At 31.8% G+C, this 26,281-nt stretch overlaps 2 protein-coding genes across 3 annotated transcripts in view; both read left to right on the forward strand.

The window, feature by feature from the left end:
• LOC142530384 (large ribosomal subunit protein eL15) overlaps nt 1-2,692 on the forward strand; it is a 94,760-nt gene extending 92,068 nt beyond the window's left edge. The window contains exons 1-4 of one of the 2 annotated variants that reach the window (XM_075636207.1): nt 803-825; nt 982-1,148; nt 1,643-1,840; nt 2,273-2,692. In XM_075636207.1, coding sequence (XP_075492322.1) covers nt 822-825; nt 982-1,148; nt 1,643-1,840; nt 2,273-2,518 — 615 coding nt within the window. In that variant the 5' untranslated portion in view covers nt 803-821 and the 3' untranslated portion in view covers nt 2,519-2,692. Of the gene's footprint in view, nt 1-802; nt 826-981; nt 1,149-1,642; nt 1,841-2,272 lie in introns of those variants that run through there. The other variant, XM_075636205.1, reaches the window with a different exon arrangement.
• A 17,249-nt stretch (nt 2,693-19,941) lies between these two features.
• LOC142531348 (uncharacterized) lies at nt 19,942-24,300 on the forward strand. Its single transcript, XM_075637445.1, has 2 exons — nt 19,942-22,880; nt 23,869-24,300. Exons 1-2 carry the CDS (start codon nt 20,210-20,212, stop codon nt 24,279-24,281), a joined length of 3,084 nt encoding a protein of 1,027 aa, XP_075493560.1. The 5' UTR covers nt 19,942-20,209; the 3' UTR covers nt 24,282-24,300.
• Nucleotides 24,301-26,281: the final 1,981 nt, after the last annotated feature.

Here is a 26,281-nt window from a genome sequence, read left to right on the forward strand (position 1 = left end):
TTTTCTGTGAGACGTGTCAACCCTACTTATATTCACAATAAGAAGTAATACTCTTAGCATAAAAAATAATAATTTTTCATGGATGACCCAAATAAGAGATCTGTCTCACAAAATTCGACCCGTGAGGCCGTTTCACACAAGTTTTTGCCAAATTTCAAATATATCATTTATATTTGATATTACATTACAATTTCTTCCCCAAATATGAAATTCTTCCCTTTAGATGCAATTAGATGTATTTTATCAAGATCTAAATTCATTAATAAATTAAATAAATCAACAAAAAATCATTCATATATTAAAATATATGATTTCAAATATATATATATATATATATATATATATAACAATTCCACTCAAAAATAATATTTTAAAGTGAATTAGAAATGTACCTTTTGTTTTTCTAAATTAAATATATTTTTCAAAACAAGATCACCTATATTTGAAGCTCCCAAAAACCATAACCCTGATTTAAATTACTAGAATGAAACTAAAATATTTTAAGTCCTAATTTTGGAATAAATCTCAAATTAAAAGGCAATATAACAAGAAAAATGTTATACGTACATCATCGAGAGTTACATATTGTATTTGAAATTATAAATTTCAAAATTAATATAATATTATACATGTAACGATCCCCTCGCCTAAAAAAAACATAAAAAAAGGTGAAATTTGTTGGAAACCAGGAAGGCCCAATGGATCAGCCCAGACAACAAAATATGGGCCAATTACGAAAAAGCCCAAAATTACGTAACCCTAACATTTTTATTAAAACCCTGATTCGAGTAGTGGCTTCTGTTTTCGCCACTGCAGCCACAATGGGTGCGTTCTGAGGCTCTGAGCTGACCTTTACGAAACCGAATTTTCTTGTTTCGACTGCATTTTATAGATCAGTAACCTATATTGTTGTAGCTTCATCTGTTATTCTGTTTGGAATTTGCTGTTTTAATCATTCGTTTTTTTATGATTTGATTGCAGGTGCGTACACGTACGTATCGGAGTTGTGGAAGAAAAAGCAATCTGATGTTATGAGGTTCTTGCTGAGGGTGCGCTGCTGGGAGTACCGTCAGCTTCCGGCTATTGTTCGAGTCACTCACTCGACTCGCCCCGACAAAGCCCGACGCCTGGGTTACAAGGCTAAGCAAGTAAATGATTAGGTGGTTGATGTTTTATATGTTAGATGACATTCTTGGTTGTTACGTGGACGATATGAATCGACTGAAGCATTGATTTGTGATAAATTTAATTTTGGATTTTTCTATGGCATGCTTTGACATGCAATATATCCATAGTGATGATGTGATGGTGCTCGAAGTTGCCTGAATTAGTGTTTGTTGCGAAAAGTCCGACACCGTGTTTTGCTTTCTTTGGTGAGTTTAAGATGTCAGTTGGTTTTCGTTTGTTTTGATGTGGGGGTTGGGATAATTCATGGTACTGGCTTTATGATGCAGTTGCTTTTCTTGATTGTGTGATTTAGTGAATATGAAGGATTTTCTTATCGTTTCGATGGGCTGTTGATAAACGCTATTGATCTACTTTTTTATTCTCGGCTACCATAAGATTGTGGCTTTCTTGGTAAACCTGGTAGATGTTTATGCTTCTTCATGTGTTGTTCTTTGGTATTATTGATATCTACCAGGGATATGTTATATACCGTGTCCGTGTTAGACGTGGTGGAAGGAAGAGACCTGTTCCTAAGGGTATTGTGTATGGAAAGCCCACCAACCAGGGTGTTACACAGCTGAAATTTCAGCGCAGCAAACGTTCAGTTGCAGAAGAGCGAGCTGGAAGGAAACTGGGTGGGCTGAGGGTTTTGAATTCCTATTGGATCAACGAGGTCTGCATCTTTTATTTGTTAACATTTGAACCTCAACATTTCTCTTTGCATCAGCTACATAAAGCTTTTGTTTTGTCTTACTGCAGTAATTATGATAACTTAGCTTGCATGGGTGTGAACATTCTAATCATTCATTGACTGTTAGACTACTTGGGTTGTCAATTTTCATATGGTATACCTAATTGCGACACATTCCTCCACCCCACTTTATGAAAAGAATCAGAAACCAAAAACATTGATTGATCAATCTTAAGTAGTACAGCTTGGGCATGATATATCTATGTGGTGGATTTTGTAATTTGAAGAAGCTAACTTGTGCCCAACTGACTCGTTATTAACTAGTTATAATTTTCCGTTTTTTTGTGCTTTGATGAGATATCCGATCGTCTCATTTACTTAAAAGACCAATTTTTTTGTCCATGTAAATTTCAGGACTCTACCTACAAGTATTTTGAAGTTATTTTGATCGATCCTGCCCATACTACAATCCGGAATGACCCAAGGGTTAACTGGATTTGCAATCCAGTTCACAAACACAGAGAACTGAGGGGACTTACCTCAGCAGGAAAGAAATACAGAGGTCTACGAGGGAAGGGCCACCTTCACCACAAAGCTCGCCCTTCAAGAAGGGCTACATGGAAGAGGAACCAAACATTGTCACTTCGCCGATATCGTTGATTTTCTTGTTATGTTTTGGTACTCCCACAGTAGACTTGAATCTTTTGACTCTGCATCAGTCATTTTTAATTTTATTTGTTGAGCATGGAGTCTGTGTTTGGCTGAGAATTTGAAACCCTTCCGTTGTGTTCCATAATTTTGAACTCTTTAAATTTATCTACTGTTTGAATTGAATGCCTTTTTCGCCTTTTGGTGGAAGCATTATGAATCCTTTTGTTTTTCCATTGATTGGTACTAACTAAATGCGACGACCATATTTCGCCCTTCAGAAGGCTTAACTTGGTATACCTTTGGGAAATCAAACCGAGTTGAAGATTTGTTCCAACTTGTGAGATCTTGATTGTGTTTCATCTCCAGTCGATGACAAACCTGTCCGAAGGATCCACGCTTTTCTAAATTTTGTTGTCACGAAGTACGAAGTTACGCTTAATGTCTGGAAGAGAGCATTGTTGTTGACTAGGTGGACAAATATTAAGCGTAGAGTCTTATGTTCAAATCTCTTTACTATTATTGTACTTCAATACATGTATTTTATTTCTCCAGCTAAATCACTCCATTTTGTAAAAGCCTTGGTTCCACACTAACTTCCTAAGTACTTTCTACTTGCATCGAAACAGATGCTAGACACAGGATCCCTGGTGAAACCCCCAAACTTTGTATCCCCGACTTCTTGTGGTGCTGCACTTGCTCTTTGATTGGGAACGAAACATCCGAAAAGAAACACGCAGGGTCATTTTCGCGTTTTATACTCGTGCAAATTATCAAGTTTAGAATCGGAATGCGCCATATAACCAACACTTGACTAATTAGTGACTATGATTTAGATCTACATTTTGCCTTTCAGGTACCAAACCAACAATTATAGATGTTGAATAACATAGACCAAAGAAAGAACATCACTTGACTAGTGGGTCTCCTCCATATGGGCTGTCCTCCATGTAAGAAATAGTCACCAACGACACACACAAAAAAATCATGGCTAATTATGAACTTTGAAAACGTGGATGTGGATAGAAAGTGAGTGGCAGTAAGATTAATGATGAAAGATAAAGACTAGAGGGTCTTTGACGAGTACCCGATTAAGCCAAAAAAGTCGCACTAAGTTGAAAAAGATTTCAATCTTGGGATTTGAGTAGTTTGCTTAAAAGGGTAGAACTCCTTCGTGCTTTCCTTTTGTACCTCTGGCTTTCCCTTCCAGAAGCAGGAATGTTTTGGGGTGTGTGTGTATAATATAAATGAAGAGGTAACTTCTTCATATCATTGCATGTATTAATATATCTTACCAATGGTTATTTAGTGTGGTGAAATTGAATGCAAATTTACTAGAACTGAAAAATAAGATAATTCTTGGATTCTTGCATTGTCAAACTTGCCATCGATACCTCTTTTCAAAAAAAAAATTTGTGACTTCATTTTTCAATATATTTACTTAATTACTTGTTGCAGAAAGCGAGTTAAGAATCATATGTTTCTATATCGAAAGTTATAGCTTGTGTAGAGATACAACATATTATTTAAATTATACAAGATATAGTTTTTCAATCATTATATTATATATCATAAAAACTTTAATGAGATTATCTCACTGATCAATTTTATAAGATGAATTTCTTATCCGACTCAATAAAAAAAATACTTTTGTAAGAGTTTTGTTTAAATCAAATCAGTCGTATATACAAGCATTTGAAAATAGGCAAAAACTTGTGGAGAAGGTTTCACGAGTAGTATTTTGTGATACGGATCTTTTATTTGTGTAATCCATGAAAAATTATTACTTTTTATGCTAAGAATGTTACTTTTTACTGTGAATATCGGTAGGGTTGACCCGTCTCACATATAAAAATTCGTGAGATCGTCTCACAAAAGACCTACTCTTGAAAATATTTCGCACAATCAATCGAATCTTAATTCTTGGTGACATAGGGATAATCTCTTGGGATTGAATTGATGTGGGAATTGATTTAACAGCCTACTTTATGCTACATAAGATAATATTTTCTCAATAAATTAGGTACTGAAAAATATTTTACTCATTTATCTTTGGGCAAGAATCCAATGAAGCCCTGGGGTTAGCTCAGCTATATCCATGGTGGTGATTTCCATTTGATTCCATAATACTTTCGTGAAATCATTCCGGGCATTCTGTTCATATCTGGTCGAAAAATTATTTAAAAAATTGATATACATTTAAAAGATTTGTTGAAGTGCGATAATTATCTATGTTATGAGAGTGATTAAAATATATTGTTAGGATTACTGTATAATGTAAAATATTTAAGTTCACCGTTATAGTTTAGAGGTGGTGAATTAACTGTTATTCAAACTACGTTAAATAATATTAAGTTTAAGCTTTGATAACATCTAAGACAATATTCTAATCAGACTGAGTAATTTGAGCTACTAGAAACGTTTTCTAAGTGCGAAAACTGCTCAAATTATTTAATGAGTATGATATAATATGCAACAGCTCGATTTACTTTAGTTCACTTATCAGCACAAATAATAGACTTAGCAGCTCAAGTAAATAGTAGTAAATAAAGAGGCAAGAAGTTGTTTGTGGAAGTTCGAAGGCCAAGCTTCTACGTCTACCATTTTTGTTTTCAAAAGAATTCTACTAGAAGATTTGATCAGTATAATAACTTATAAAAACTCAATTCAGCTCAATTACACAACCCAAATGAGCTGAAACTCCTAACACTCTTTTATTCAACTTGATATGTTCAGATACAAACTTCTGATAGTTACAATTGATTCTTATAATAAAACAACACGTGTGTAAAATATAAATGAGAATACTGAGTGCACAATATTGATTCGTAATCGCGTTGATGAGAAACAAGGATGCAGTGCAAACTGAATGCTTGATGAAGATTGACAAAGTAATAGTAATTTTTCCATAGCTTTTTCGGTCTTGATGTATTCTTTATTTATAGGTGCTGGTTCTCGACGATATAAATATATACGATACTCATATATATATTATGTAGTCGACATTTATGTGGATATAGTCGTGTCCTTGTTGATTTGTCAAGATATAGTGTCGGCTTTTTCAAATTCTTTGAATATTAGCTTAAGGAGTAACCAACAGATGCTGACAGGTTTGTTATAAACTAATAGATAATGTTGACATACTAATCTTGAAGTATATATGTTCTGTTCGAATAGCTTGGCTCAAGTTGTACTGATGAATAAACTCTATCATATTTAAATAGTTGAACAGCTTGATTTGTCGGTTCAGTTTAATAGTCTGCATTAATATGATCTTGAGTTAGATCAATTTAGTATGTGATCACCAAAATTTAGATATAAAATTTTGTCTTACCAATTACAGCTATAGTTTTTGGTAAAACAATAAGTGTCTAATCTTGCAAGTTGTAACTGTATTCAAATTTTTTATTTTACAGTAATTTCACCTATAAAATATTCACACCTCTATATATATACAGGATTCTGTAAAGAAGAAAGAAAAAAACAATATTACAGAGATTTAGTATATGTAAAAAAAAACTTTCGAGTCCTCGAACACTGTTAAGACTGAAGACTATCGAAGGTTATGGTCTCCAAAGTATAAGGAATATACAGAATCTATACGACACACATATTCTAGATCTATCTTATTATCTCATCTAAGACAAGAATAAGGTGGTCGATTTTATGTTGCTTTGGAAGATCAATAACTCTAACGCTAGATCAATCAATGGATTATGATACGTGTTTACTGTTATTTATATTTTCCAATAATTCGACATGAATTCCTGATGTGTTGTGATATATAGATGTAATCATATGATTTATAGATTTATTTTTATATAATCTCCCGCACAAAATTAAATTATAACAAATCATTTATATATTTGCGAAAAATGAATGATATCACTCGAGTGTCTTTTTCATAAATGAAGTTCCCACATTTTGGTGACGGATCTTTCGAAAATTGACGACAGTCTAAAAATTTTAGGATTCTGTGTTGTTTATTTCCGTTGTTTTTCAGAAGCTTTGATACTGATTTTGGAAGGGTGTCTCTGTCAATACAAGTCAACATTTTTTTTTAAATTTTTTTTGGTTTTTTCTCAAGTTTTTTGTTTTTTTGTCAAAAAAAAATATAAAAAAGAAAACCTTGAACAATTTACTTTCATCTTTAAAAAGTTTATTTTGTTAGCAATTTTCCCAATTTAGATCAATGTGACAGTTTATTTTACTTAAGTCTAGACAATTATATGGTTGATTCGAATTCATTTATTGAGATCAATTAAGTAAAAACTCGAATTTTGCATCTGGATCAAGTCATAGAATTTGTTCGAATTCAACTCAAATTCAGAAGCTATCAAATAAAGAATTCAAGCGATAATTCAACTAAAAATTGTAATAGATTGTGTTCGAAGTTGACTCGAGTTAAATAATTTTAAATATAAAAAATAATATTCAAATCCAGTAAAGTAATATATATATATATATAGTTAAATAATTTTAAATATAAAAAATAATATTCAAATTCAGTAAAGTAATATATATATATATATATATACACACACACACACACATACATATGAAAGGAGTATATGGTTTGCATTACATTTCTTTTGGGTGAAATTGTCCCCTCCTATTAATTGTTTCCCGATTTAAAATTAATTAATCAATTAACTTTGAAATATCTTTAAGAACATTAAATTTATTGTCGTATATCAAGATTTAAATCTTTGTTTCTTGAATTATTTAAATAATTTTAAAAAATAATTCAATAAAAAAAATAAGTTAATTGATCATTTGAGCTTGTGAGTATATACATTTAAAAATTATATATATATATATATATATATATATAATGTATAAATTATTTTATATTCAAATTTACAAATGAAATAATTTTATACCTATTTTATTTAATTATGAATATTAGTTTTGAATGTATACTTAAATATACACAAAAATAATATCTTTAAACTCTCATCTTAGTATAACAATTAATCCTTTGCATATGGAAATTAGAATCCATTTTATTAATGGATAGAGATTTTTTCTACTACTAGAATCTTGTGTTTCTCTGGAGTTGAAGCCAAGGAAAATAGTTTACAAACTACTTTTCTTGGAAAAATTATAAATTGTCTTTTATATTGTTAAAATTGAGTATTGGTCATATGTATTCTAATATTTTTAATAAATTTAAGTTGTTTTTCCATCACGAATGCTAATACGATACTGTACAAATAAATGTCACATCGAGGTCATGTCAGCGCGACATTTGCGCCATGTTTGAAAGACGAAAATTTTTACAAAGAAATAAAAATAACTGACTAAAACTAAAACTAAAACTTAAGAAATATGAAAAGACAAAAATATAAGACCAAAATTATAAAATTTCCCAATTATTTTACGTATGGTTAATTTAAAATTTTAAGCGATTTTTGCGTAAGAAAAATCTAAATATATTAAAATTTAGAACGTTGCTCCATGGAATATTTGGCTAATTACTCGATAGTATTATACCTATAATTATGAAACTACAAAACAAACTTAAATTTCATCCAATATAAGCTAGGCTTGATGGAGCCTCAAGTTCGAAGAACTAAAGGCGATAAGATTGAAATAAATTATTATCAATTATCATAGGATTTGGACAATTTATTTTCATTATTGTGGATAGCACCCACCAGCCATTAAAGGTTAAAAAAAATTATTGTCCCAACATGATAAATTCAAGGTATTAAAAAAACAGTATCGCTGTTAACCTAGACATAACTTTATTTTTTTATAATTATGGTAGCGCAAAGTGCACCTACTTGAATGTTAATGGATCGTACTGTTAGGCCAATGAGTTCGGGGAGGTGTGTGTTTATCTTTTGGTACTCTCTCACATCTTTATAGATCAGTTTTACATTTTCTCTGCCGTCAACTCTATTTCCATCAGAAATAGTATTACCAGTTAAGATACGGATTTGAAAGAATTGATCTCAAGTACACCAAGATATATATCTCTAAATCATTTATCCAAATGTAATATAAAATTTATATATATACTAGTTATTCTGCACACGCGATGCGTGTGTACAATTTTTTTATCATTATCGATGGACTAAAGTGAAATTTGACAAATTATGGAGGGACTAAATTGATATTTGAATTTTTAAAATAATAAAAATAAAAATAAAAGTGTGTGTTGAATTTTTTTAAAAAAAATCAAAAACAAAAGTGTAATATTAGTATCATATAAGAGTAAAGTTGGTGTCCTTTTTAGGTGGTTACTATCATGCTCTCAACCTTAATAAAATAGAATATATATATATATATATATATATATATTTATTTATATTTATATATATTTATATTGGTGAACTTGAGATCAATTTTTCAAATCCATCGCCAAATGAAATATTTTTCTCTAAATCTATTATTTTATACAAATGTAATCTAAAATTTATTATATTCGTTTAAAAAATCTAATTTTATATGCTTTTTTTTTAGTTAAGAAAGAAATTTATTACATCTCAGACTTGGGATCTTGGCGTCAAAATGTGAACGGACAATAAAAAAAATAGACTATTCTGTTGTGAAAAAGTAAAAATTTATGGTAAAAAGTAAAAATCTCAAACTCTCAAAATTTACCAAACTACACACTTTATAATATTTTTCTCTCTACTCAATTGTGATTTTCTTCACAAATGAGAGATCTATTTATAGGAAATCTGTACAAATAATCCAAAAATAAAATACATCATTACCTACATCATCACACACTAATTTTCAATATTTACAACTCTTATTTTCAACATTCAAATATTCAACATTCAAATATTCAATACTCACATTTTAAATATATTTTTCAACACTCCCCCTTGTGATGATGATCATAATGATTGTCTTCATTACGTGTTTTTATACTGCCTCGTTAAAAACCTTACTAGGAAAAACCCATTGGGATAAAAACCATAGTAAGGGAAAAAGAGTGCAGTCACGTAAACTCCCCCTCATGTTGACACGAACAATTCTTCACAAATTTCGTAGATTGCGCATCCCAATATTATATATGTGCTTTCTGAATATTGACGTAGGAAGTGCCTTTGTGAAGAGATCTGATGAGTTTTCACTTGATTGAATGTGACGAACATCAATATATTTATTCTTCTCTAGCTCCTTAGTGAATGCGAAGAACTTAGGAGGAATATGTTTAGTTCTGTCGCTTTTTATGTATCCTTCTTTCATTTGAGCAACACATGCAGCATTATCTTCATATAGTATCACAGGCTTCTCATCAGATGATAATCCGCATGAAATTTGGATATGTTGGGTCATTGATTTTAACCACACACATTCACGACTTGCTTCATGTAGTGCAATAATCTCGACATGATTTGATGAAGTTGTTACGAGCGTTTGTTTCTGAGAACGCCAAGATATTGCAGTGCCTCCACGAGTAAATACATATCCAGTTTGGGAACGTGCCTTGTGTGGATCAGATAAGTATCCAGCATCAGCATAACCAATTATACTTGGATTAGCATCTTTTGAATACAAAAGTCCCAAGTCTGTCGTTCCTCGTAGATAACGGAATATATGTTTAATTCCGTTCCAGTGTCTCTTTGTTGGATATGTGCTAAATCTTGCCAACAGATTCACGGCAAAAGATATATCAGGCCTTGTACAATTTGTAAGGTACATAAGGGCACCGATGGCACTTAGATATGGTACTTCTGGACCAAGAATATCTTCATCATCTTCACATGGACGGAATGGATCCTTTTCTATGTTTAATGATCTAACAACCATTGGAGTACTTAAAGGATTTGCTTTATCCATATTAAAACGTTTAAGGATCTTTTCTGTATAATTTGTCTGGTGAACAAATATTCCACATTCTTTTTGTTCAATTTGTAAACCCAGACAATACTTGGTTTTTCCAAGATCCTTCATTTCAAATTCTTCCTTCAAGTATGACACAACTTCTTGAATTTCTTTATTCGTTCCAATGATGTTTAAATCATCAACATATACAGCAATAATTACGCATCCGGATGTTGTTTTCTTAATGAAAACACAAGGGCATATTGAATTATTTACATATCCCTTTTTCATCAAGTGATCACTTAGTCGATTATACCACATTCGACCTGATTGCTTTAACCCATATAATGATCTTTGTAATTTCACAGAATAACATTCCCTAGGTTTTGAACTTTGTGCTTCAGGCATCTTAAATCCTTCAGGGATTTTCATATATATATTACTATCAAGTGATCCATATAAGTAAGCTGTAACAACATCCATAAGACGCATTTCTAAATTTTCAGATACCGCCAAGCTAATCAAATACCGAAACGTAATTGCATCCATCACAGGAAAATACGTTTCTTCATAATCAATTCCAGGCCTTTGAGAAAAACCTTGTGCAACAAGTCGAGCTTTATATCTTACTATTTCATTTTTCTCATTTCGCTTTCGAATAAAAACCCATTTGTATCCAACAGGTTTTACACCTTCAGGTGTAAGGACTATAGGTCCAAAAACATTACGTTTATTTAGCGAATTTAATTCAACCTGGATGGCATCTTTCCATTTTATCCAATCCTGCCGATTTTTACATTCACCAAAAGATTTTGGTTCAAGATCTTCGTTATCATTTATGATGTCGATTGCCACATTATAAGAAAATATATCATCAATTTCATCTATATCTTTTCGGTTCCATATTTTTCCAGTATTAATATAATTGATAGAGATTTCATGATTCTCGTCAGTTTGTGGTTCTGACAGAACATTTTCATCATCATGTGTTTCTTCAGGAACACCATTCTCTATTTTGTGATCATCATGTGTTTCTTCAGAAACGTCATTCTTTATTTTGTGATCATCGTGTTTCTCTATGAATTTTCTTTTTCGAGAATTTTTATCCTTGGAACCGACTGGCCTTCCACGCTTCAGGCGTTTAATGACATCATGAGTATCTTCCATTTGTTTCTTTGGAATTTCAATTCGAGCAGGGGCATTTGCAGCATGTATATATGATTTAGTTACCCCTTTTGTGTCTGCAAATGCATCTGGTATTTGATTTGCTATTCTTTGCAAGTGTACAATTTGTTGTACATCTTTTTCACATTGTTTTGTTCTTGGATCCAGATGTAACAATGATGATACATACCATCTAATTTCTTTTTCGGTATGTTTCTGTTCTCCCCCTAACATTGGGAAGATTTCCTCATTAAAATGACAATCAGCAAAACGTGCTGTGAACACGTCGCCTGTCTGAGGTTCAATATATCGAATGATTGATGGACTATCATAACCGATATAAATTCCAACCTTTCTTTGAGGTCCCATTTTCTTTCGTTGCGGTGGTGCAATAGGCACATACACCATACATCCAAAAATTCTCAGATGAGAAATGTCTGGTTCTTTACCAAATGCAAGCTGCAATGGGGAGTATTTATGATATGCACTTGGTCTGATGCGAATTAATGAAGCAGCGTGTAAAATTGCATGTCCCCATATAGAAATAGGGAGCTTTGTTTTCATTATCATTGGTCTAGCAATCATTTGCAGACGTTTAATCAATGATTCAGCCAATCCATTCTGTGTATGTACATGAGCAACAGGATGCTCAACAATGATTCCCATAGACATACAATAATCATTGAAAGTTTGGGAAGTAAATTCACCAGCATTATCAAGTCTAATTTTCTTGATTGTATAATCGGGAAATTGATTCCTCAATTTTATTATTTGAGCAAGTAATCTTGCAAATGCAACATTTCGAGTTGATAATAAACATACATGTGACCATCTGCTGGAGGCATCAATCAATACCATAAAGTATCTGAATGGTCCACATGGTGGATGGATTGGTCCACAAATATCACCCTGAATACGTTCAAGAAACATTGGTGATTCAGTTTGGATTTTGACTGGTGATGGTCTTATAATAAGTTTTCCAAGAGAACATGCTTTACATTGAAACTTATTATTCTGAAAGATCTTCTGGTCTTTCAGTGGATGACCATGTGTATTTTCTATAATTCTTCGCATCATTGTTGAACCAGGATGTCCCAATCGATCATGCCAATTGGTTAATATCGAAGAATTATCAACTACCATGTTTGATTCAATGGGACTTATATGTGTATAATGCAATCCAGTAGGGAGCATTGGTAGTTTTTCAATCACATATTTCTTTCCTGATTTATATGTGATAAGACACATATATTTCTCATTCCCTTCATTCATTGTTTGAGTATCATACCCATGGGAATATATATCATTAAAACTCAACAAATTTCTTTTCGATTGTGGTGAATATAAAGCATCATTGATAAAAAATTTTGTACCATTAGGTAACAAAAATTGTGCTTTACCACATCCTTTAATCAAGTCTACAGGACCTGATATTGTATTCACCGTTGTTTTTGTTGGTTTTAGTTCCAAGAAATATCTTTTATCTCGGAGGATAGTGTGCGTTGTACCACTATCGGGTATGCAAACTTCACCTTTGCTCATAGCATTTTCCATATTTCAACTTCAAAAAATATATGCAATGAAATAAAATTACTGACAATAAAATGCAAAAATATAGCACACAATAAAACATTATCATATGGGCACATAAAATATTTTACATATTTATTCCACCAGCAAATTGATCATTGTCTGAGAAATCAATCAGAAAATCTCCAGCATCAAAATGAGTTAAATCACTCAAAGATTCACTTTGTTCAGTGAAGTTGGTCTCCTTTTCTTTCCCCTTTAATGATTCTTTATAAAGTTTACAAAGATGCTCAGGGGCTCGACAAATATGGGACTAATGTCCTGGAGTACCACATCTGAAACAATAACTTTCATATCTTTTTTGAGTGATTCTCATTAACACTCATATTTTCATGATGCCTTTTCTGTGGATGGTTTGGGACGTTCTTTTGAGATGAGTTATAAAAGTAACTATCTCGATTATTTTCAAAACCACGGCCGCGTCCACGACCACTTCCACGTCTACATCCACGACCACGACCACGACCAAGATTTCGTCCACGACCAAAATCTTGTTTATAACTTTGATTTTGGTTTCCAGATTTAAATTCATTTTTGCTTACGACATTTACTTCAGGAAATGCCGTTGAACCAGTGGGTCGTGCCTGATGATTTCTCACTAAATTCATTTGTTCGAATCTTTCTTTTAATCCCTTCCACAAAGCCATGGGATGCCAACGCAAAAATATCATGGCTTTTGCCTTTTCTTGGGATGTCGATATGCCATTTTCTTTTATGGTCTCATTTAGACTCAATGACTCAAGATGCATTTATACATCGAGAGTCCATGGCATATAATTTTTTTTCCGTGATATCAAGAGGAATGAATTCGAGTTTTGCCAAGTTTGACATGGTGGTGCTAAAAAAATTACGATGCATTTTATTAGTTAATGAATATTGCAATACAAAGTAATGGATAAACAACAAGTACAAGTATTTGTAAAAATAAAAAAAACACACGAGGAGGATATTCTCCGATAAATAAAATACTCGTGAGTATGATAACCAAAATAATTAAAAATAACTTTGAGAAAGTCATCTTCTTTTTTCTTCGAAAAATTTGATGAAGAATAATTTTAGAGAAGAAGAGAAAGTTGGAGTGATGGAATGTGTTTGTGAGATCATATTTATAGGGCAAAAAATAGCCGTTGTTTACCATTTATGACCGTTGGGGTACAAAAAAAATAAAGGTATGTATTTGTATAATTTTATGATAATAATATGATATATATAATATTAGACATGTTTAAATAATTATGTATATCATATCATAATATTATAATGAGTGTCATAATTTATTTTGTTTAAAAACCTTATAGGCTTTTATACTTGTCGTATCCCTTACCGGGAGTGTGGGATGTCGTCTTAACATCCTCCCAGGATTTATAACAAGTTTTTGAAAAATTTATTTTTATTATTTCTAATAATAACATTATATTGTATATTAAATAAATACACAATAAATAAATAACAGTAAAATAAATATAATTATTTTTGTTACCTTTTTCTTCTGTTTGGAGCTTGGAAAAGTATGTAGGACTTTTAGAGCTTCGTGCTGATAACGTGTTGTGAAAAAGTAAAAATTTATGGTAAAAAGTAAAAATCTCAAACTCTCAAAATTTACCAAACTACATACTTTATAATATTTTTCTCTCTACTCAATTGTGATTTTCTTCACAAATGAGAGATCTATTTATAGGAAATCTGTACAAATAATCCAAAAATAAAATACATCATTACCTACATCATCACACACTAATTTTCAATATTTACAACTCTTATTTTCAACATTCAAATATTCAACATTCAAATATTCAATACTCACATTTTAAATATATTTTTCAACATATTCGATATTTTAAATAAATAAAAATTGAACAAAAAAAGTTTACATTATTTGAATGTTTCCTGATCGATAAGTCAGAACGCTACAAATTACAGAAATCTAATTTGCTTGATCTGCGTCTTGCATCAGTGCTTTTTGAGCCAACCAATTTTGCCTTCTCATCTACTCACCCTATTTTAATTTAATTTCTTTCCAGCCTATTTATTATTATTATTATTATTATTATTATTATTATTATTATTGCAAAAACTCGTGTGAGACGGTCTCATGGGTCGTATTTTGTGAGACATATATTTTATTTGGGTCATCCATGAAAAAATATTACTTTTTATGCTAAGAGTATTAATTTTTATTGTGAATATAGGTAGGGTTGATCCGTCTCACAGATAAAGATTCATGAGACCGTCTCACAAGAGACCTACTTTATTATTATTATTATTATTATTAATTCTAACTAGATAAAAAGAAATCCTACCACTTCTAGGCTATATGTTATTTCAAAATTTTGTTTATTTTAATATATTAATAACTTCGCTCCATTTCCTTCTCATTTTTTAAAATGCTAAAATTATTATGATTAATAAAAATTATTCGTAAGTAGCAAATAATTAATCGATTATTTCATACATCCTAAGGTCTATGCATTCATTATCATCATATATATCTAGCTAATCGAATTATGTGTATGTAAATAAGTAGCATGCCCTAACACAATGCTTGTTGTATCGATTTGCATGCCAAGAAATTTTTTTTATTCTACCCGACATTTTCGAATAAAAAGATTAAAATTATCGAAATTTAAAATATATAGTACGCATACTAAATTTTGACAATATTGAATATTAAACTCAAAAAAAATAAACATAACGACCAAAATTTGCAGTTTTTCTTTTCTTTAATAGACACATTCGATTATAGACATTTTATGTAAGAGCTACTCGTATACGGAGTAGGGATGACAATTTCCCCCGAATCCGTTGGAGGATCCGATACCCGACCCGAATAGAAGAGAGTATGGAGGGATTTTTAGACCCGATTAAATAATTGGGTAATCGGGTATGAGGATTTTCGGGTTCGGGTATGGATGCGGGTTTGATATAACCCGACCCGAATACCCGTTTAAATTAATATATATATAAATATATATATATAGATATATATGTATGTGTATATATAGTAATTATATTTATTTATATTAAATATTCATCTTCTCAAATCCAAGTAAATCGGTACTTTTTCTTTTCTCTTCCCTTTCACTTTCATTTTTACGTTTCAAGGTTTTACCACTCTTTTATTTTGCATTCAATTTCTCATCTTCTCCACTGGTAAATTTATTCCATATTTGACTTCAAAAATTGAAAAATACTTTATTTCTTGATTATGGTTCATTGTATTCCTTTTTTGTTTGCATATTTCCCAATTCATTTTAGGGTTTTTTTAACCAATTAATTTTGGGAGTTTGGAATGTACGTGACTTTGTTTTTTTATTGGTTTTGGTTTTGGTTTTTTTTTTTAACTTGGGCTATTTTTAATGTTTTATTATTTTTTTTACAAAGTTTATTTTGCAAATTTTTATCATTAATAATTTTTCTTATTTTTCATTTAAATAATTTTTAAAATATTCATAACTTCATTGAAACAATTTAAATTTGAAAAAATTCAATTGTATATGATAATAGGGTATTTGGGTAGGGTATGACTATCCGATAATCCGATGGGTATAGGGATGAGGATGAAATTCAATACCCGATGGGTATGGGGATGAATTTAATAAATGGATATGAGGATGGATGTATGAAATCCGACTCATATACTACCCATTGCCATCTCTAATACGGAGTGGAATGATTTAGGGATCAGACCTTGCAAAGAAAAAAAATTATATTTCATATAAAGAAAATTTTCATCTCTCATATATATTAAATTTCTTAGTTAAATTCTGTCACCCATATTTTAATTAGTAATTATTCAAACATATATATATATATATATATATATATATATATATATATATATATATATATATATATATAAAGACGATTTAAGTAATATATTGCAACTCATAAAAATATGATTTGAAGAATTAAATATAATATAGCATATTTAATTTTTTAAACCTATTCACTGATCAAAGTTTCGAAATAATACATTATTGTGCTAATTATTTCGAATATTTAATTTTGTGCTACTTACATTGATTTTTTTTCAATAGATATAAGTTTATATCAAACTTATTTAGAGTTATCATATACTTCATTCGTCTCAAATATATAGACATCATTTCTTTATTTGATTGTCTCAAATATATATACAGTCCCGTTTCTACTTACATATTTTCTTATTTTTATTATATATACTCATATTTACTAAATCTTGAAAAGAAATACAACCAATTTTTGAATAAATTAAACGATGAGAACGTGAGAAATTTTACATATAAACTCTGTCTTTTCAACGAATTTCTTAGTTATATGAAAAAATAAAAAAATAGATGGCAAAAACTTGTGTGAGACGGTCTCACGGAACGTATCTTGTGAAACAGATCTCTTATTTGGGTCATCCATGAAAAAATATTACTTTTTATGCCAAGAGTATTATTTTTTATTGTGAATATTGGTAGGGTTGACCCATCTCACAGCAAAGCAAATTAAATCAAATTGACAATGATTTATCCACTTCTTCAAAGCGAGCTTGTTATGATGAATAAAAAACATTAATGATGCGAAGTAAATAGCCATCATTTTTAAACCTTCCCCGAGTCAAAAAAGTACCGATAAAGCAGTCGAGGAATTTAATATCCCACTTATAATTATCATAATCTCTACATTATTTTGTCTACACAATGCCAATATTTTTAATTTCTTTATTGATGAATAAAGGGTATTTTCAGATTTTATAAAATATTAATGCCAATTAATATTGGTGGCTGGGATTGTTAGAAATGCATTCAAGAATTAATTTCACGAAAAAAACAATTTTGTTACATTTTCGGATTTCGGAGATATATATGTTTGCTATATATGCAATATATATTGAATTATTTTTTTTAATATATATTTTAATGTACAAGTGTGTCCAGTTACTTGTGTCAATTTTATATACTTTAGTTTTTTCAGCATAAATATTTCAAAATTCGAAATTTGGAGTTATGTATTAAGTTGGAATCTATATATATATATATATATATATATATATATATATATAAAAGCAGAGTTTTTGCCAAAAATAGTAATTTTCCGCCAAATGTCATTTCTAAAAATAGAAAGATATATCATGAATATTGAAATATGTGTACTGCAATAAATGATAATTTCATTTATTGTTTGCATTGATTATATCAATTCATTTAGTTCAAATTTGAATTTAATTCATTTTTATATTAATTCAAATATAATTTATGTATTATATGTCTTTTATTATTTTTTATTCAAAATGAAACTAAACTCTATTAAAAACATAAACTACATTAAAACTTTTGCATTGATTATATCAATCAATTTAATTTGTGATATGATTTGAAAAAAATATTTCTCATTAGTTTTATTAAATTTTATTTACAAATATTTATTTATCACATGTTAAAAAATAATAATATATATAGTTTATCAGAAATTAAAGAATTAAATATGTATTTAGGTTGGTGGTCGATATTGTCATTGCCTTAGGGTAACACAATTAATCGACATACATTTATATTTAAGAAATTTTTTCAAAATTAGCGAAAAAATAGTTTCTTATTTTTATTTTTTTATAATTATATTATTTTTTTACAATTTAAATATCTATTATTATTTTATAATAATTAATTTTTAATAATATCATCTCGTGCATCGCACGGGTTAAATACCTAGTAGGATATAATAATACAGTTATTGTGGGAAAATGATTGCAATAATTTTATTTTAAAAAATTAAATTTATATTTTCGAAAAAATCATAAAAATGAAATCTTATGTACCATTTCTGAAAAAAAATTGCATTTATGCTACCTATCATTTCCAACATGGGAAACTCAGTGACCCCAACATTTAAGACATGTTTACTTAAGGATAAATTATAAATTTTGGAAAGAAATGTGTAAAGTTTAAGAATTTTGTATTTTACAAGAGGATTATATCTCGGGGCAATTGTATTAATGAAAAAATTGAATGTTCGGAAGATCTTGTTATAGTTATGTTTCGAACTCGATACCTCGTTCCAAATTTAAAATCTTAGTACTGGATATATCATATGTCATCACAACTCTTGCGATTTATTTGGTATTGTTGTACTTTGTTTTATGTTTCTAATACTAAGAAGATGTTGGCCCAATCTCCACTAGGAAATTGGAAAAAAGAAAAGGAAATTAATGATCATTCTTCCAAGAATAATGAAGCATTGTATATACTTTCTTGGATCCTCCAACAGCCATTGCCCTTATTGTGCCTATATTTATCGAATTGCTGCCGAGTGCTGGCTTGGGTGGCCCAAACAAAATAAAGCAAACAAGGAATTATGAAAAGTTGGTGAGGAAAAAAAAATTAAAAATTTAAAAACTAAAAGAAAAAGTGGAATGCAATCCAAGATAAATCAAAAGTAATTGTTGGAGAGAAGACAAAGGTAGAACACATGCATAGAAAAAGGAAACAATTGCTATGTGATATAACTCAAACATTTTATAATAACCAATATTGAAGAATTTAATGACTCATATGATTTAAAACTTACCTTCTCTAAAACAAATTTTATTAATTTTTCCTTGACAATTTATAATATTGATGTTATCAATCATAGATTCTAACACTTTTCATCATAATAAGTTCCACAGTCTCACGGAAAACTCTGCCCACATTTACAACAATAACTAATATTTTTAGCATAAAAAGTAATACTTTTTCACGAGCGACTTAAATAAGATATCAGTATCACAAAACTAACTCGTGAAATCATCTCATAATTTTTTTTGTGTAAAATAAAAACAGTTCATGCGATACGTTTCGATAGTTTTATATTATGGACGACCATATATGATGGTCCATTCTGTTTGTTGAAAGTATTTTAGCGTGGAAGTTAGAAATAAATGCAACAAAGGGTGATACAGAAGGAGGAGTAGTTTTATGTTTTTTGTTGTGTCTATTTCCCTCTCCTTTTCTTATTTCTCTCTCCCTTCATGCCAAAGAACACACACACACACACCTCCCATTGAGTGAAACTATTCATCATGAAAAATCCTCTCCATCTTGCACTTCAAAAAAGTAAATTCAACCATCAAAATCTTACCCTTCCCCACCTTAAATTTACTTCACTCCACACGATTTCTTTCTCACCAATTTCCGCCATTGCAAAATCCTCAAAAAAATGAACCAATTCCCCCTATTCCCTGGTTTGCTTTTCTCCATTTTCTTGATTCTTGTTACAGTGTCAGTGTTCTTCTCCTCCTCCGTCTTTGCCGCAGCGGCGCCGCCCCTTCAGCTCCTTTCTCTTCTTACGATAAAATCATCGCTCAAGGACCCTTTAAACACATTTCGTGATTGGGATCCGCAAACGGCGTTTTCCAGGCCTGGTTCACTGCCCGTTTGGTGCTCCTGGTCGGGAATCAAATGTGACCATAAGACAGGCCAGTTAACAACCTTGGACCTGTCGGGGCGTACTCTTTCGGGGATAATTCCTTCGGACATCAGATATTTGTCCCATTTGCGTCATTTAAATTTGAGTAGGAATTCCTTTGATGGACCCTTTGAAGATTCCATTTTTGAACTGCCGAATCTCAGGACTCTGGATATCAATCATAATTTCTTTAAATCAAGTTTCCCTCCTGGAATTTCGAAACTCAAGTTTCTCACATATTTCGATGCTTATAGCAATAATTTCACCGGCCCTTTGCCGGAGGAAATGATATACCTCAAGAATCTCGAGTACCTGAACCTCGGCGGATGCTACTTTGAAGGTGAAATCCCGGCGGCTTACGGCAGATTATTGAAACTGAAGTCTCTGTATTTGCACGGGAATTCACTCACAGGTTCAATTCCAGCTGAATTGAGTTTCTTGAATCAACTTGGACATGTAGAATTGGGATATAATGCGTACTCTGGAGGGATACCGGCACAGTTTTCAAGCCTGTCAAATTTAGTCTATCTTGATATCTCATCAGCCAATTTATCAGGCAATGTTCCATCTGAATTAGGCAGCTTGACAAATCTTGAATCTGTATATCTTTACAAGAATCATCTATCAGGATCGATTCCGGCGAGCTGGGCCGGATTAGTATCCTTACAGGTTCTTGATTTATCAGATAACAACCTCACAGGCGAAATCCCGGGAGGATTTTCAGATTTGAAAGAGCTAAACAGGCTATCATTGATGGAGAATAAGTTGACAGGTGAAATTCCAGGAGGGATAGGTCAGCTTCCCAATTTGGAAGTTTTGCATATCTGGAACAATTCTTTTTCAGGGATGTTACCTCAAACACTCGGCTCAAATGGGAAGTTACAGCAACTCGATGCCTCTTCAAATTTGCTGTCCGGTCCTATCCCACCAAATCTTTGCCTAAACAACTTGCTGACAAAGCTCATTCTGTTTGACAACCAGTTTATTGGTGAAATACCTCCATCTTTAGCAAATTGCACGGCTTTATCCAGAGTTAGGATTCAAAACAACAGGCTCAACGGGTCGATTCCAATCGGATTTGGCTCCCTGCCAAACCTCACTTACTTCGATTTAAGCGATAACGATTTATCTGGTCCAATCCCCAAAGATTTTGGCAATGCTGCAAGAATGGAGTCCTTGAACATATCTGCGAATTCTTTCAATTCAGAGCTTCCTGATAACATATGGAAAGCACCTAATTTATTGGTTTTCTTGGCAAGCTCTGCTTGTCTCAATGGAAAAATTCCTGATTTTATCGGGTGTTCGAGATTTTACAAGATCGAGCTTGATGGAAATAATTTTAGTGGCAGCATTCCATGGGATATTGGCCATTGTGAGAAGCTTGTTACACTAAATTTACGCCAAAATTCCCTGACAGGAATCATTCCATGGGAGATTTCAGCACTCCCGGACATAACAACCGTTGATTTGTCCCATAATTTTTTGACAGGGTCGATTCCCTCTAATTTCAACAACTGCAGCACATTGGAGAACTTCAATGTATCATACAATCAGCTCACAGGTCCTGTTCCCTCATCAGGATTACTATTTTCAGCCCTTCACCCATCATCATTCGCAGAAAATGAAGGGCTCTGCGGTGAAATTCTCAAGAAATCTTGCCGGGACGATGGGCTCCAAGCCGGAGCGGTGGAAATCCACCGCGAGCCAAAGAAGACCGCCGGCGCCATTGTATGGATCATGGCCACAGCATTTGGTGTTGGCTTATTTATACTTATAGCCGGAAGTAGATGTTTTCAGGCCAAATACGGCAGAAAATTAGATGATCAGGAAGTCGGGCCATGGAAGCTGACCGCTTTCCAACGGCTGAATTACGCCGCCGATGATGTGCTCCAGTCCATAAACAGGACGGATAAGATCATCGGGATGGGATCCACAGGGACCGTCTACAAGGCCGAGATGCCAGGTGGCGAGATCATAGCCGTCAAGAAGCTATGGGGGAAGCACAAGGATACCATCAGGAGGAGGAGAGGAGTGTTAGCAGAGGTCGATGTCTTAGGAAATGTAAGGCATCGCAATATTGTAAGGCTATTAGGTTGTTGTACCAACAATCAATGTACGATGTTATTGTACGAGTACATGCCCAACGGAAGCCTGGACGACTTGTTACACAGGAAGGATAAGTGCGACAATTTCGCGGCGGATTGGGTTACGAGGTATAACATAGCATTAGGAGTGGCACAAGGGATATGCTATCTTCATCACGACTGCGATCCCGTTATCGTTCACCGTGACTTGAAGCCGAGCAACATACTTTTGGATGTCGAGATGGAGGCTCGTGTGGCCGACTTTGGTGTGGCCAAGTTGATTCAGAACGACGAATCGATGTCGGTCATTGCAGGATCATATGGTTACATTGCACCAGGTTAGGGTCAAGAAACTCCCCATCTTTCAATCATTTTATCAGATTTCACAATTTTAAATCTTAATTTTGTTTCAATCATTCATAGTCCACCTTGGGTGAAAGTTATTTTCAAATTGGAAAATTTTAAAAAATACACACAAAAGTCCACCTTGATGTGGTGCATTTGGGGTCCCCCCTTTCGGTCGATAAGGATAATGGGGTTTGTTTGTGTTGCTTTGTTTTTTTTCAAATTTAGTAATCATATCGTGCTTAATAATTTCTTGATTGCCCCTCAACTAGCTAGCACCAACAAAACAAAATCCACCCTTTTCAAATTAATAAATATATACTTTTTGGCTCCAAGAAAATCTTCCTACTTTAAATTCAAATTTACATTCACAAAAAGTCAAGAGTAGGTCTCTTGTGAGACGGTCTCACGAATATTTGTATGTGAGATGAGTCAACCCTACCGATATTCATAATAAAAAGTAATACTCTTAGCATAAAAAGTAATATTTTTTCATGGATAACCCAAATAAGAGATCCGTCTCACAAAATACGACCCGTGAGATCGTCTCACACAAGTTTTTGCCAAAAGTTAATTGTAATATTTTTCTTAAAAAAGCTTATTTGAATCGATCCACTTCTCGAAAAATCGCCCTCGAGAAATTTTTCAAATAATACAAATTTTGATCCTAATTTAAATGTTTGCTTTCATATGGATTTCGTAATATAGATTTGTTATGCATTTCATTACCTTTTCCCCTTTGTCGCCGTGATAATTTCCTACTGTTTAGTGGGGTTGTCCATTATTAAATTTAGGAAATGTTACATGTAAAATGAAAGTTACAGAGTGTATTCGATGTTATAAAATTATTTTTGCATTTTATTTGAAAAATCTTTCAAAAATATATTTATGATAGTTTTGTTATTTCAAATATACTTTGTGACCCGACGTCTAATCTCCATTGTACATGTATCATGATCCTTAGTTTTTTTATTATGGCAGAATATGCTTACACGTTACAAGTTGATGAGAAGAGTGACATATACAGTTACGGGGTGGTACTAATGGAAATCTTGACGGGGAAAAGATCGGTAGACGCACAGTTTGGGGACGGAAATAGTATAGTGGATTGGGTGAAGTCCAAAATCAAGACGAAAGATAATTTAGTCGACGTATTAGACAAGAAGGCTGGATCGTCGTGTACTTCGGTGAGAGAGGAGATGATGCTAGTCCTTAGGGTTGCGTTGATATGCACGAGCCGGAATCCGGCTGACCGGCCCTGCATGAGGGATGTCATATCGATGTTGCATGAAGCCAAGCCTAACCGGAAACTGCCCGAGAGCGGGGTTTGTGTAAGTGGTGATGTGGTATTGGATTTTCCCGAGCCACAAAAACCAACAGTTGTGCAATGTTAATATATTTTAGTTTTGGGCCTTTTAGACTTCTTTTTTTTTTCAATTCCTTCGATTTTATTTTATATATTTTTATTATGTTCCTTTCAGATTGTTTCTATACCATTTATATATATATATATATATATATATATATATATATATAAACACATAACCCTAATTTTTTATATATAAATTTTTTTACATAAAATTAATAATAACTATGTAAGTTAAAGTCATTTGTTACGACCATTTAATATGTAAGCTGATTGACTGACTGACACGACCCTATCTACATTATCGATGGTAGATGAATTAGGGCATCTCCCGTCGTAAACTTCATCACCAGATTTATTATGTGCCACATCAAAAGTTAAAAACCTCGTTATTTTTAAACCTTTCCACCCCAATAAAAAACCCAAAAACAAAATTTTTGTAGACTCCACTATCAAATCACACATTCATCTACTCATTTTAATTTACTACCTTTATTTTTTACTTTCACTTATATATTTGACTAAATATATATTTATACTATTCAATTTAATTTGGATTGTCCGAAGATGAATTATCTTGTGAGTTGGAAGAATCCAACAAATTCATCCAATATTGATGGTAATTTTTATCCATATGTGGATAACAAGAAAGAAAATGTAATTGTGTAAATTGAAAGAAAAATGATAGTGTTGGGTACAGAATGAAAATATGCCTATTTATAGCAAAAAATGGAATAATTATTATTTTTATTATTTTTTAAATGAAATAAAAAAAATTATGCAAAAAAAAAAAAGAATCGAAATGCATGCAAAAAGGAATGAACAATTATATGAGTTTCTGTGAGCCATATATCAAACTAAAAAAATAATAAAAAAACAAAATTTGGCACAACTTTTTATATTGTGGTGGGACCCACACAATAAACATGGTTTAAAACCATGGACCATGTTTATCCTATAAACCTTGAACCTACAATTCTCAATGCAAGTTTTTTTGTTTCGTAAAGTTTATTTTATAAACCTCATACCATGAACCTCCCATTGGAGGTGCTCTTATCAGTGATATGCATGTAATAGCTTGTTTTTAACTCTGTTTTTTTAATTAATACTTTATTTGGTAATCTAAAGCGCATGTTTAATTTATTTCTCTCACATTTATGATGTTTTTCTGTAAATCTTTGTGATAAAATACAGTTATTTAAAACTAGGGTTGGATAAAAACTCGAAAATCCAAACCTAACTCGAACCCCGTCCCATTCTCATCTTGAAAAAATCCTTGACACGCATTTTTTTTCAACCGGAGTTTCCGAGATTTTTCGCTTTCTGATCGATGTTGGGAGAGGATCGGGATACTAATATCATCTGGACGGGATTCTGACCTGACCCAAATATTTTAGTCATTTTTTCTATATATTTTATAAAAATTATTATAATATTGTTAACACATTAATTTAAAAGAGTGTAATTTTAAATAAAATAATATAGGGTCGAAGCCCATATAAGAATTGGCTAACGTATTTAAAAGGGGTTTGTTCATATATGACGATTTTAGGGCTTAAATTAAATGGTCATCCAAATAAAAAAAACACACACACACAAAATTTATAATAAAAAAAAAATTATACAAAATAAAAGTGAGTTTATTGTCATTTTCTCTCGTTCAACTTAAACTTAAAAAAATGAAAGGAACACATTGTTATTATCACACCTATATTTATCAGGTTATTATCTCCCTACGAGATTCTGAACTTTCATGGTATCTTATCACTACCCTACTCGGGATCCCAAATATTCGGGTCTCGATATTGTCGAATACGAGATCTGGAGAAAAAATCTCAATTCTTATCGGAATGAGAATTGGGTAGAGGGTTACAGAACGGGTCCCGACCCTATCCCACCCCTATTTAAAATTTGTCTAGTTTTTCTCGCACTTTAAATCCCTAAATAAAATTAAATCTTTTATGCTCGAATAAATAGTAACTACATGAGTCAAATTATAATGTAGTGTACGAAGTTCGTGTGTCATCT

This window comes from Primulina tabacum, chromosome 17 (assembly GCF_025594145.1).
Source record: "Primulina tabacum isolate GXHZ01 chromosome 17, ASM2559414v2, whole genome shotgun sequence".
In the NCBI taxonomy this organism is placed as follows: Eukaryota; Viridiplantae; Streptophyta; class Magnoliopsida; order Lamiales; family Gesneriaceae; genus Primulina; species Primulina tabacum.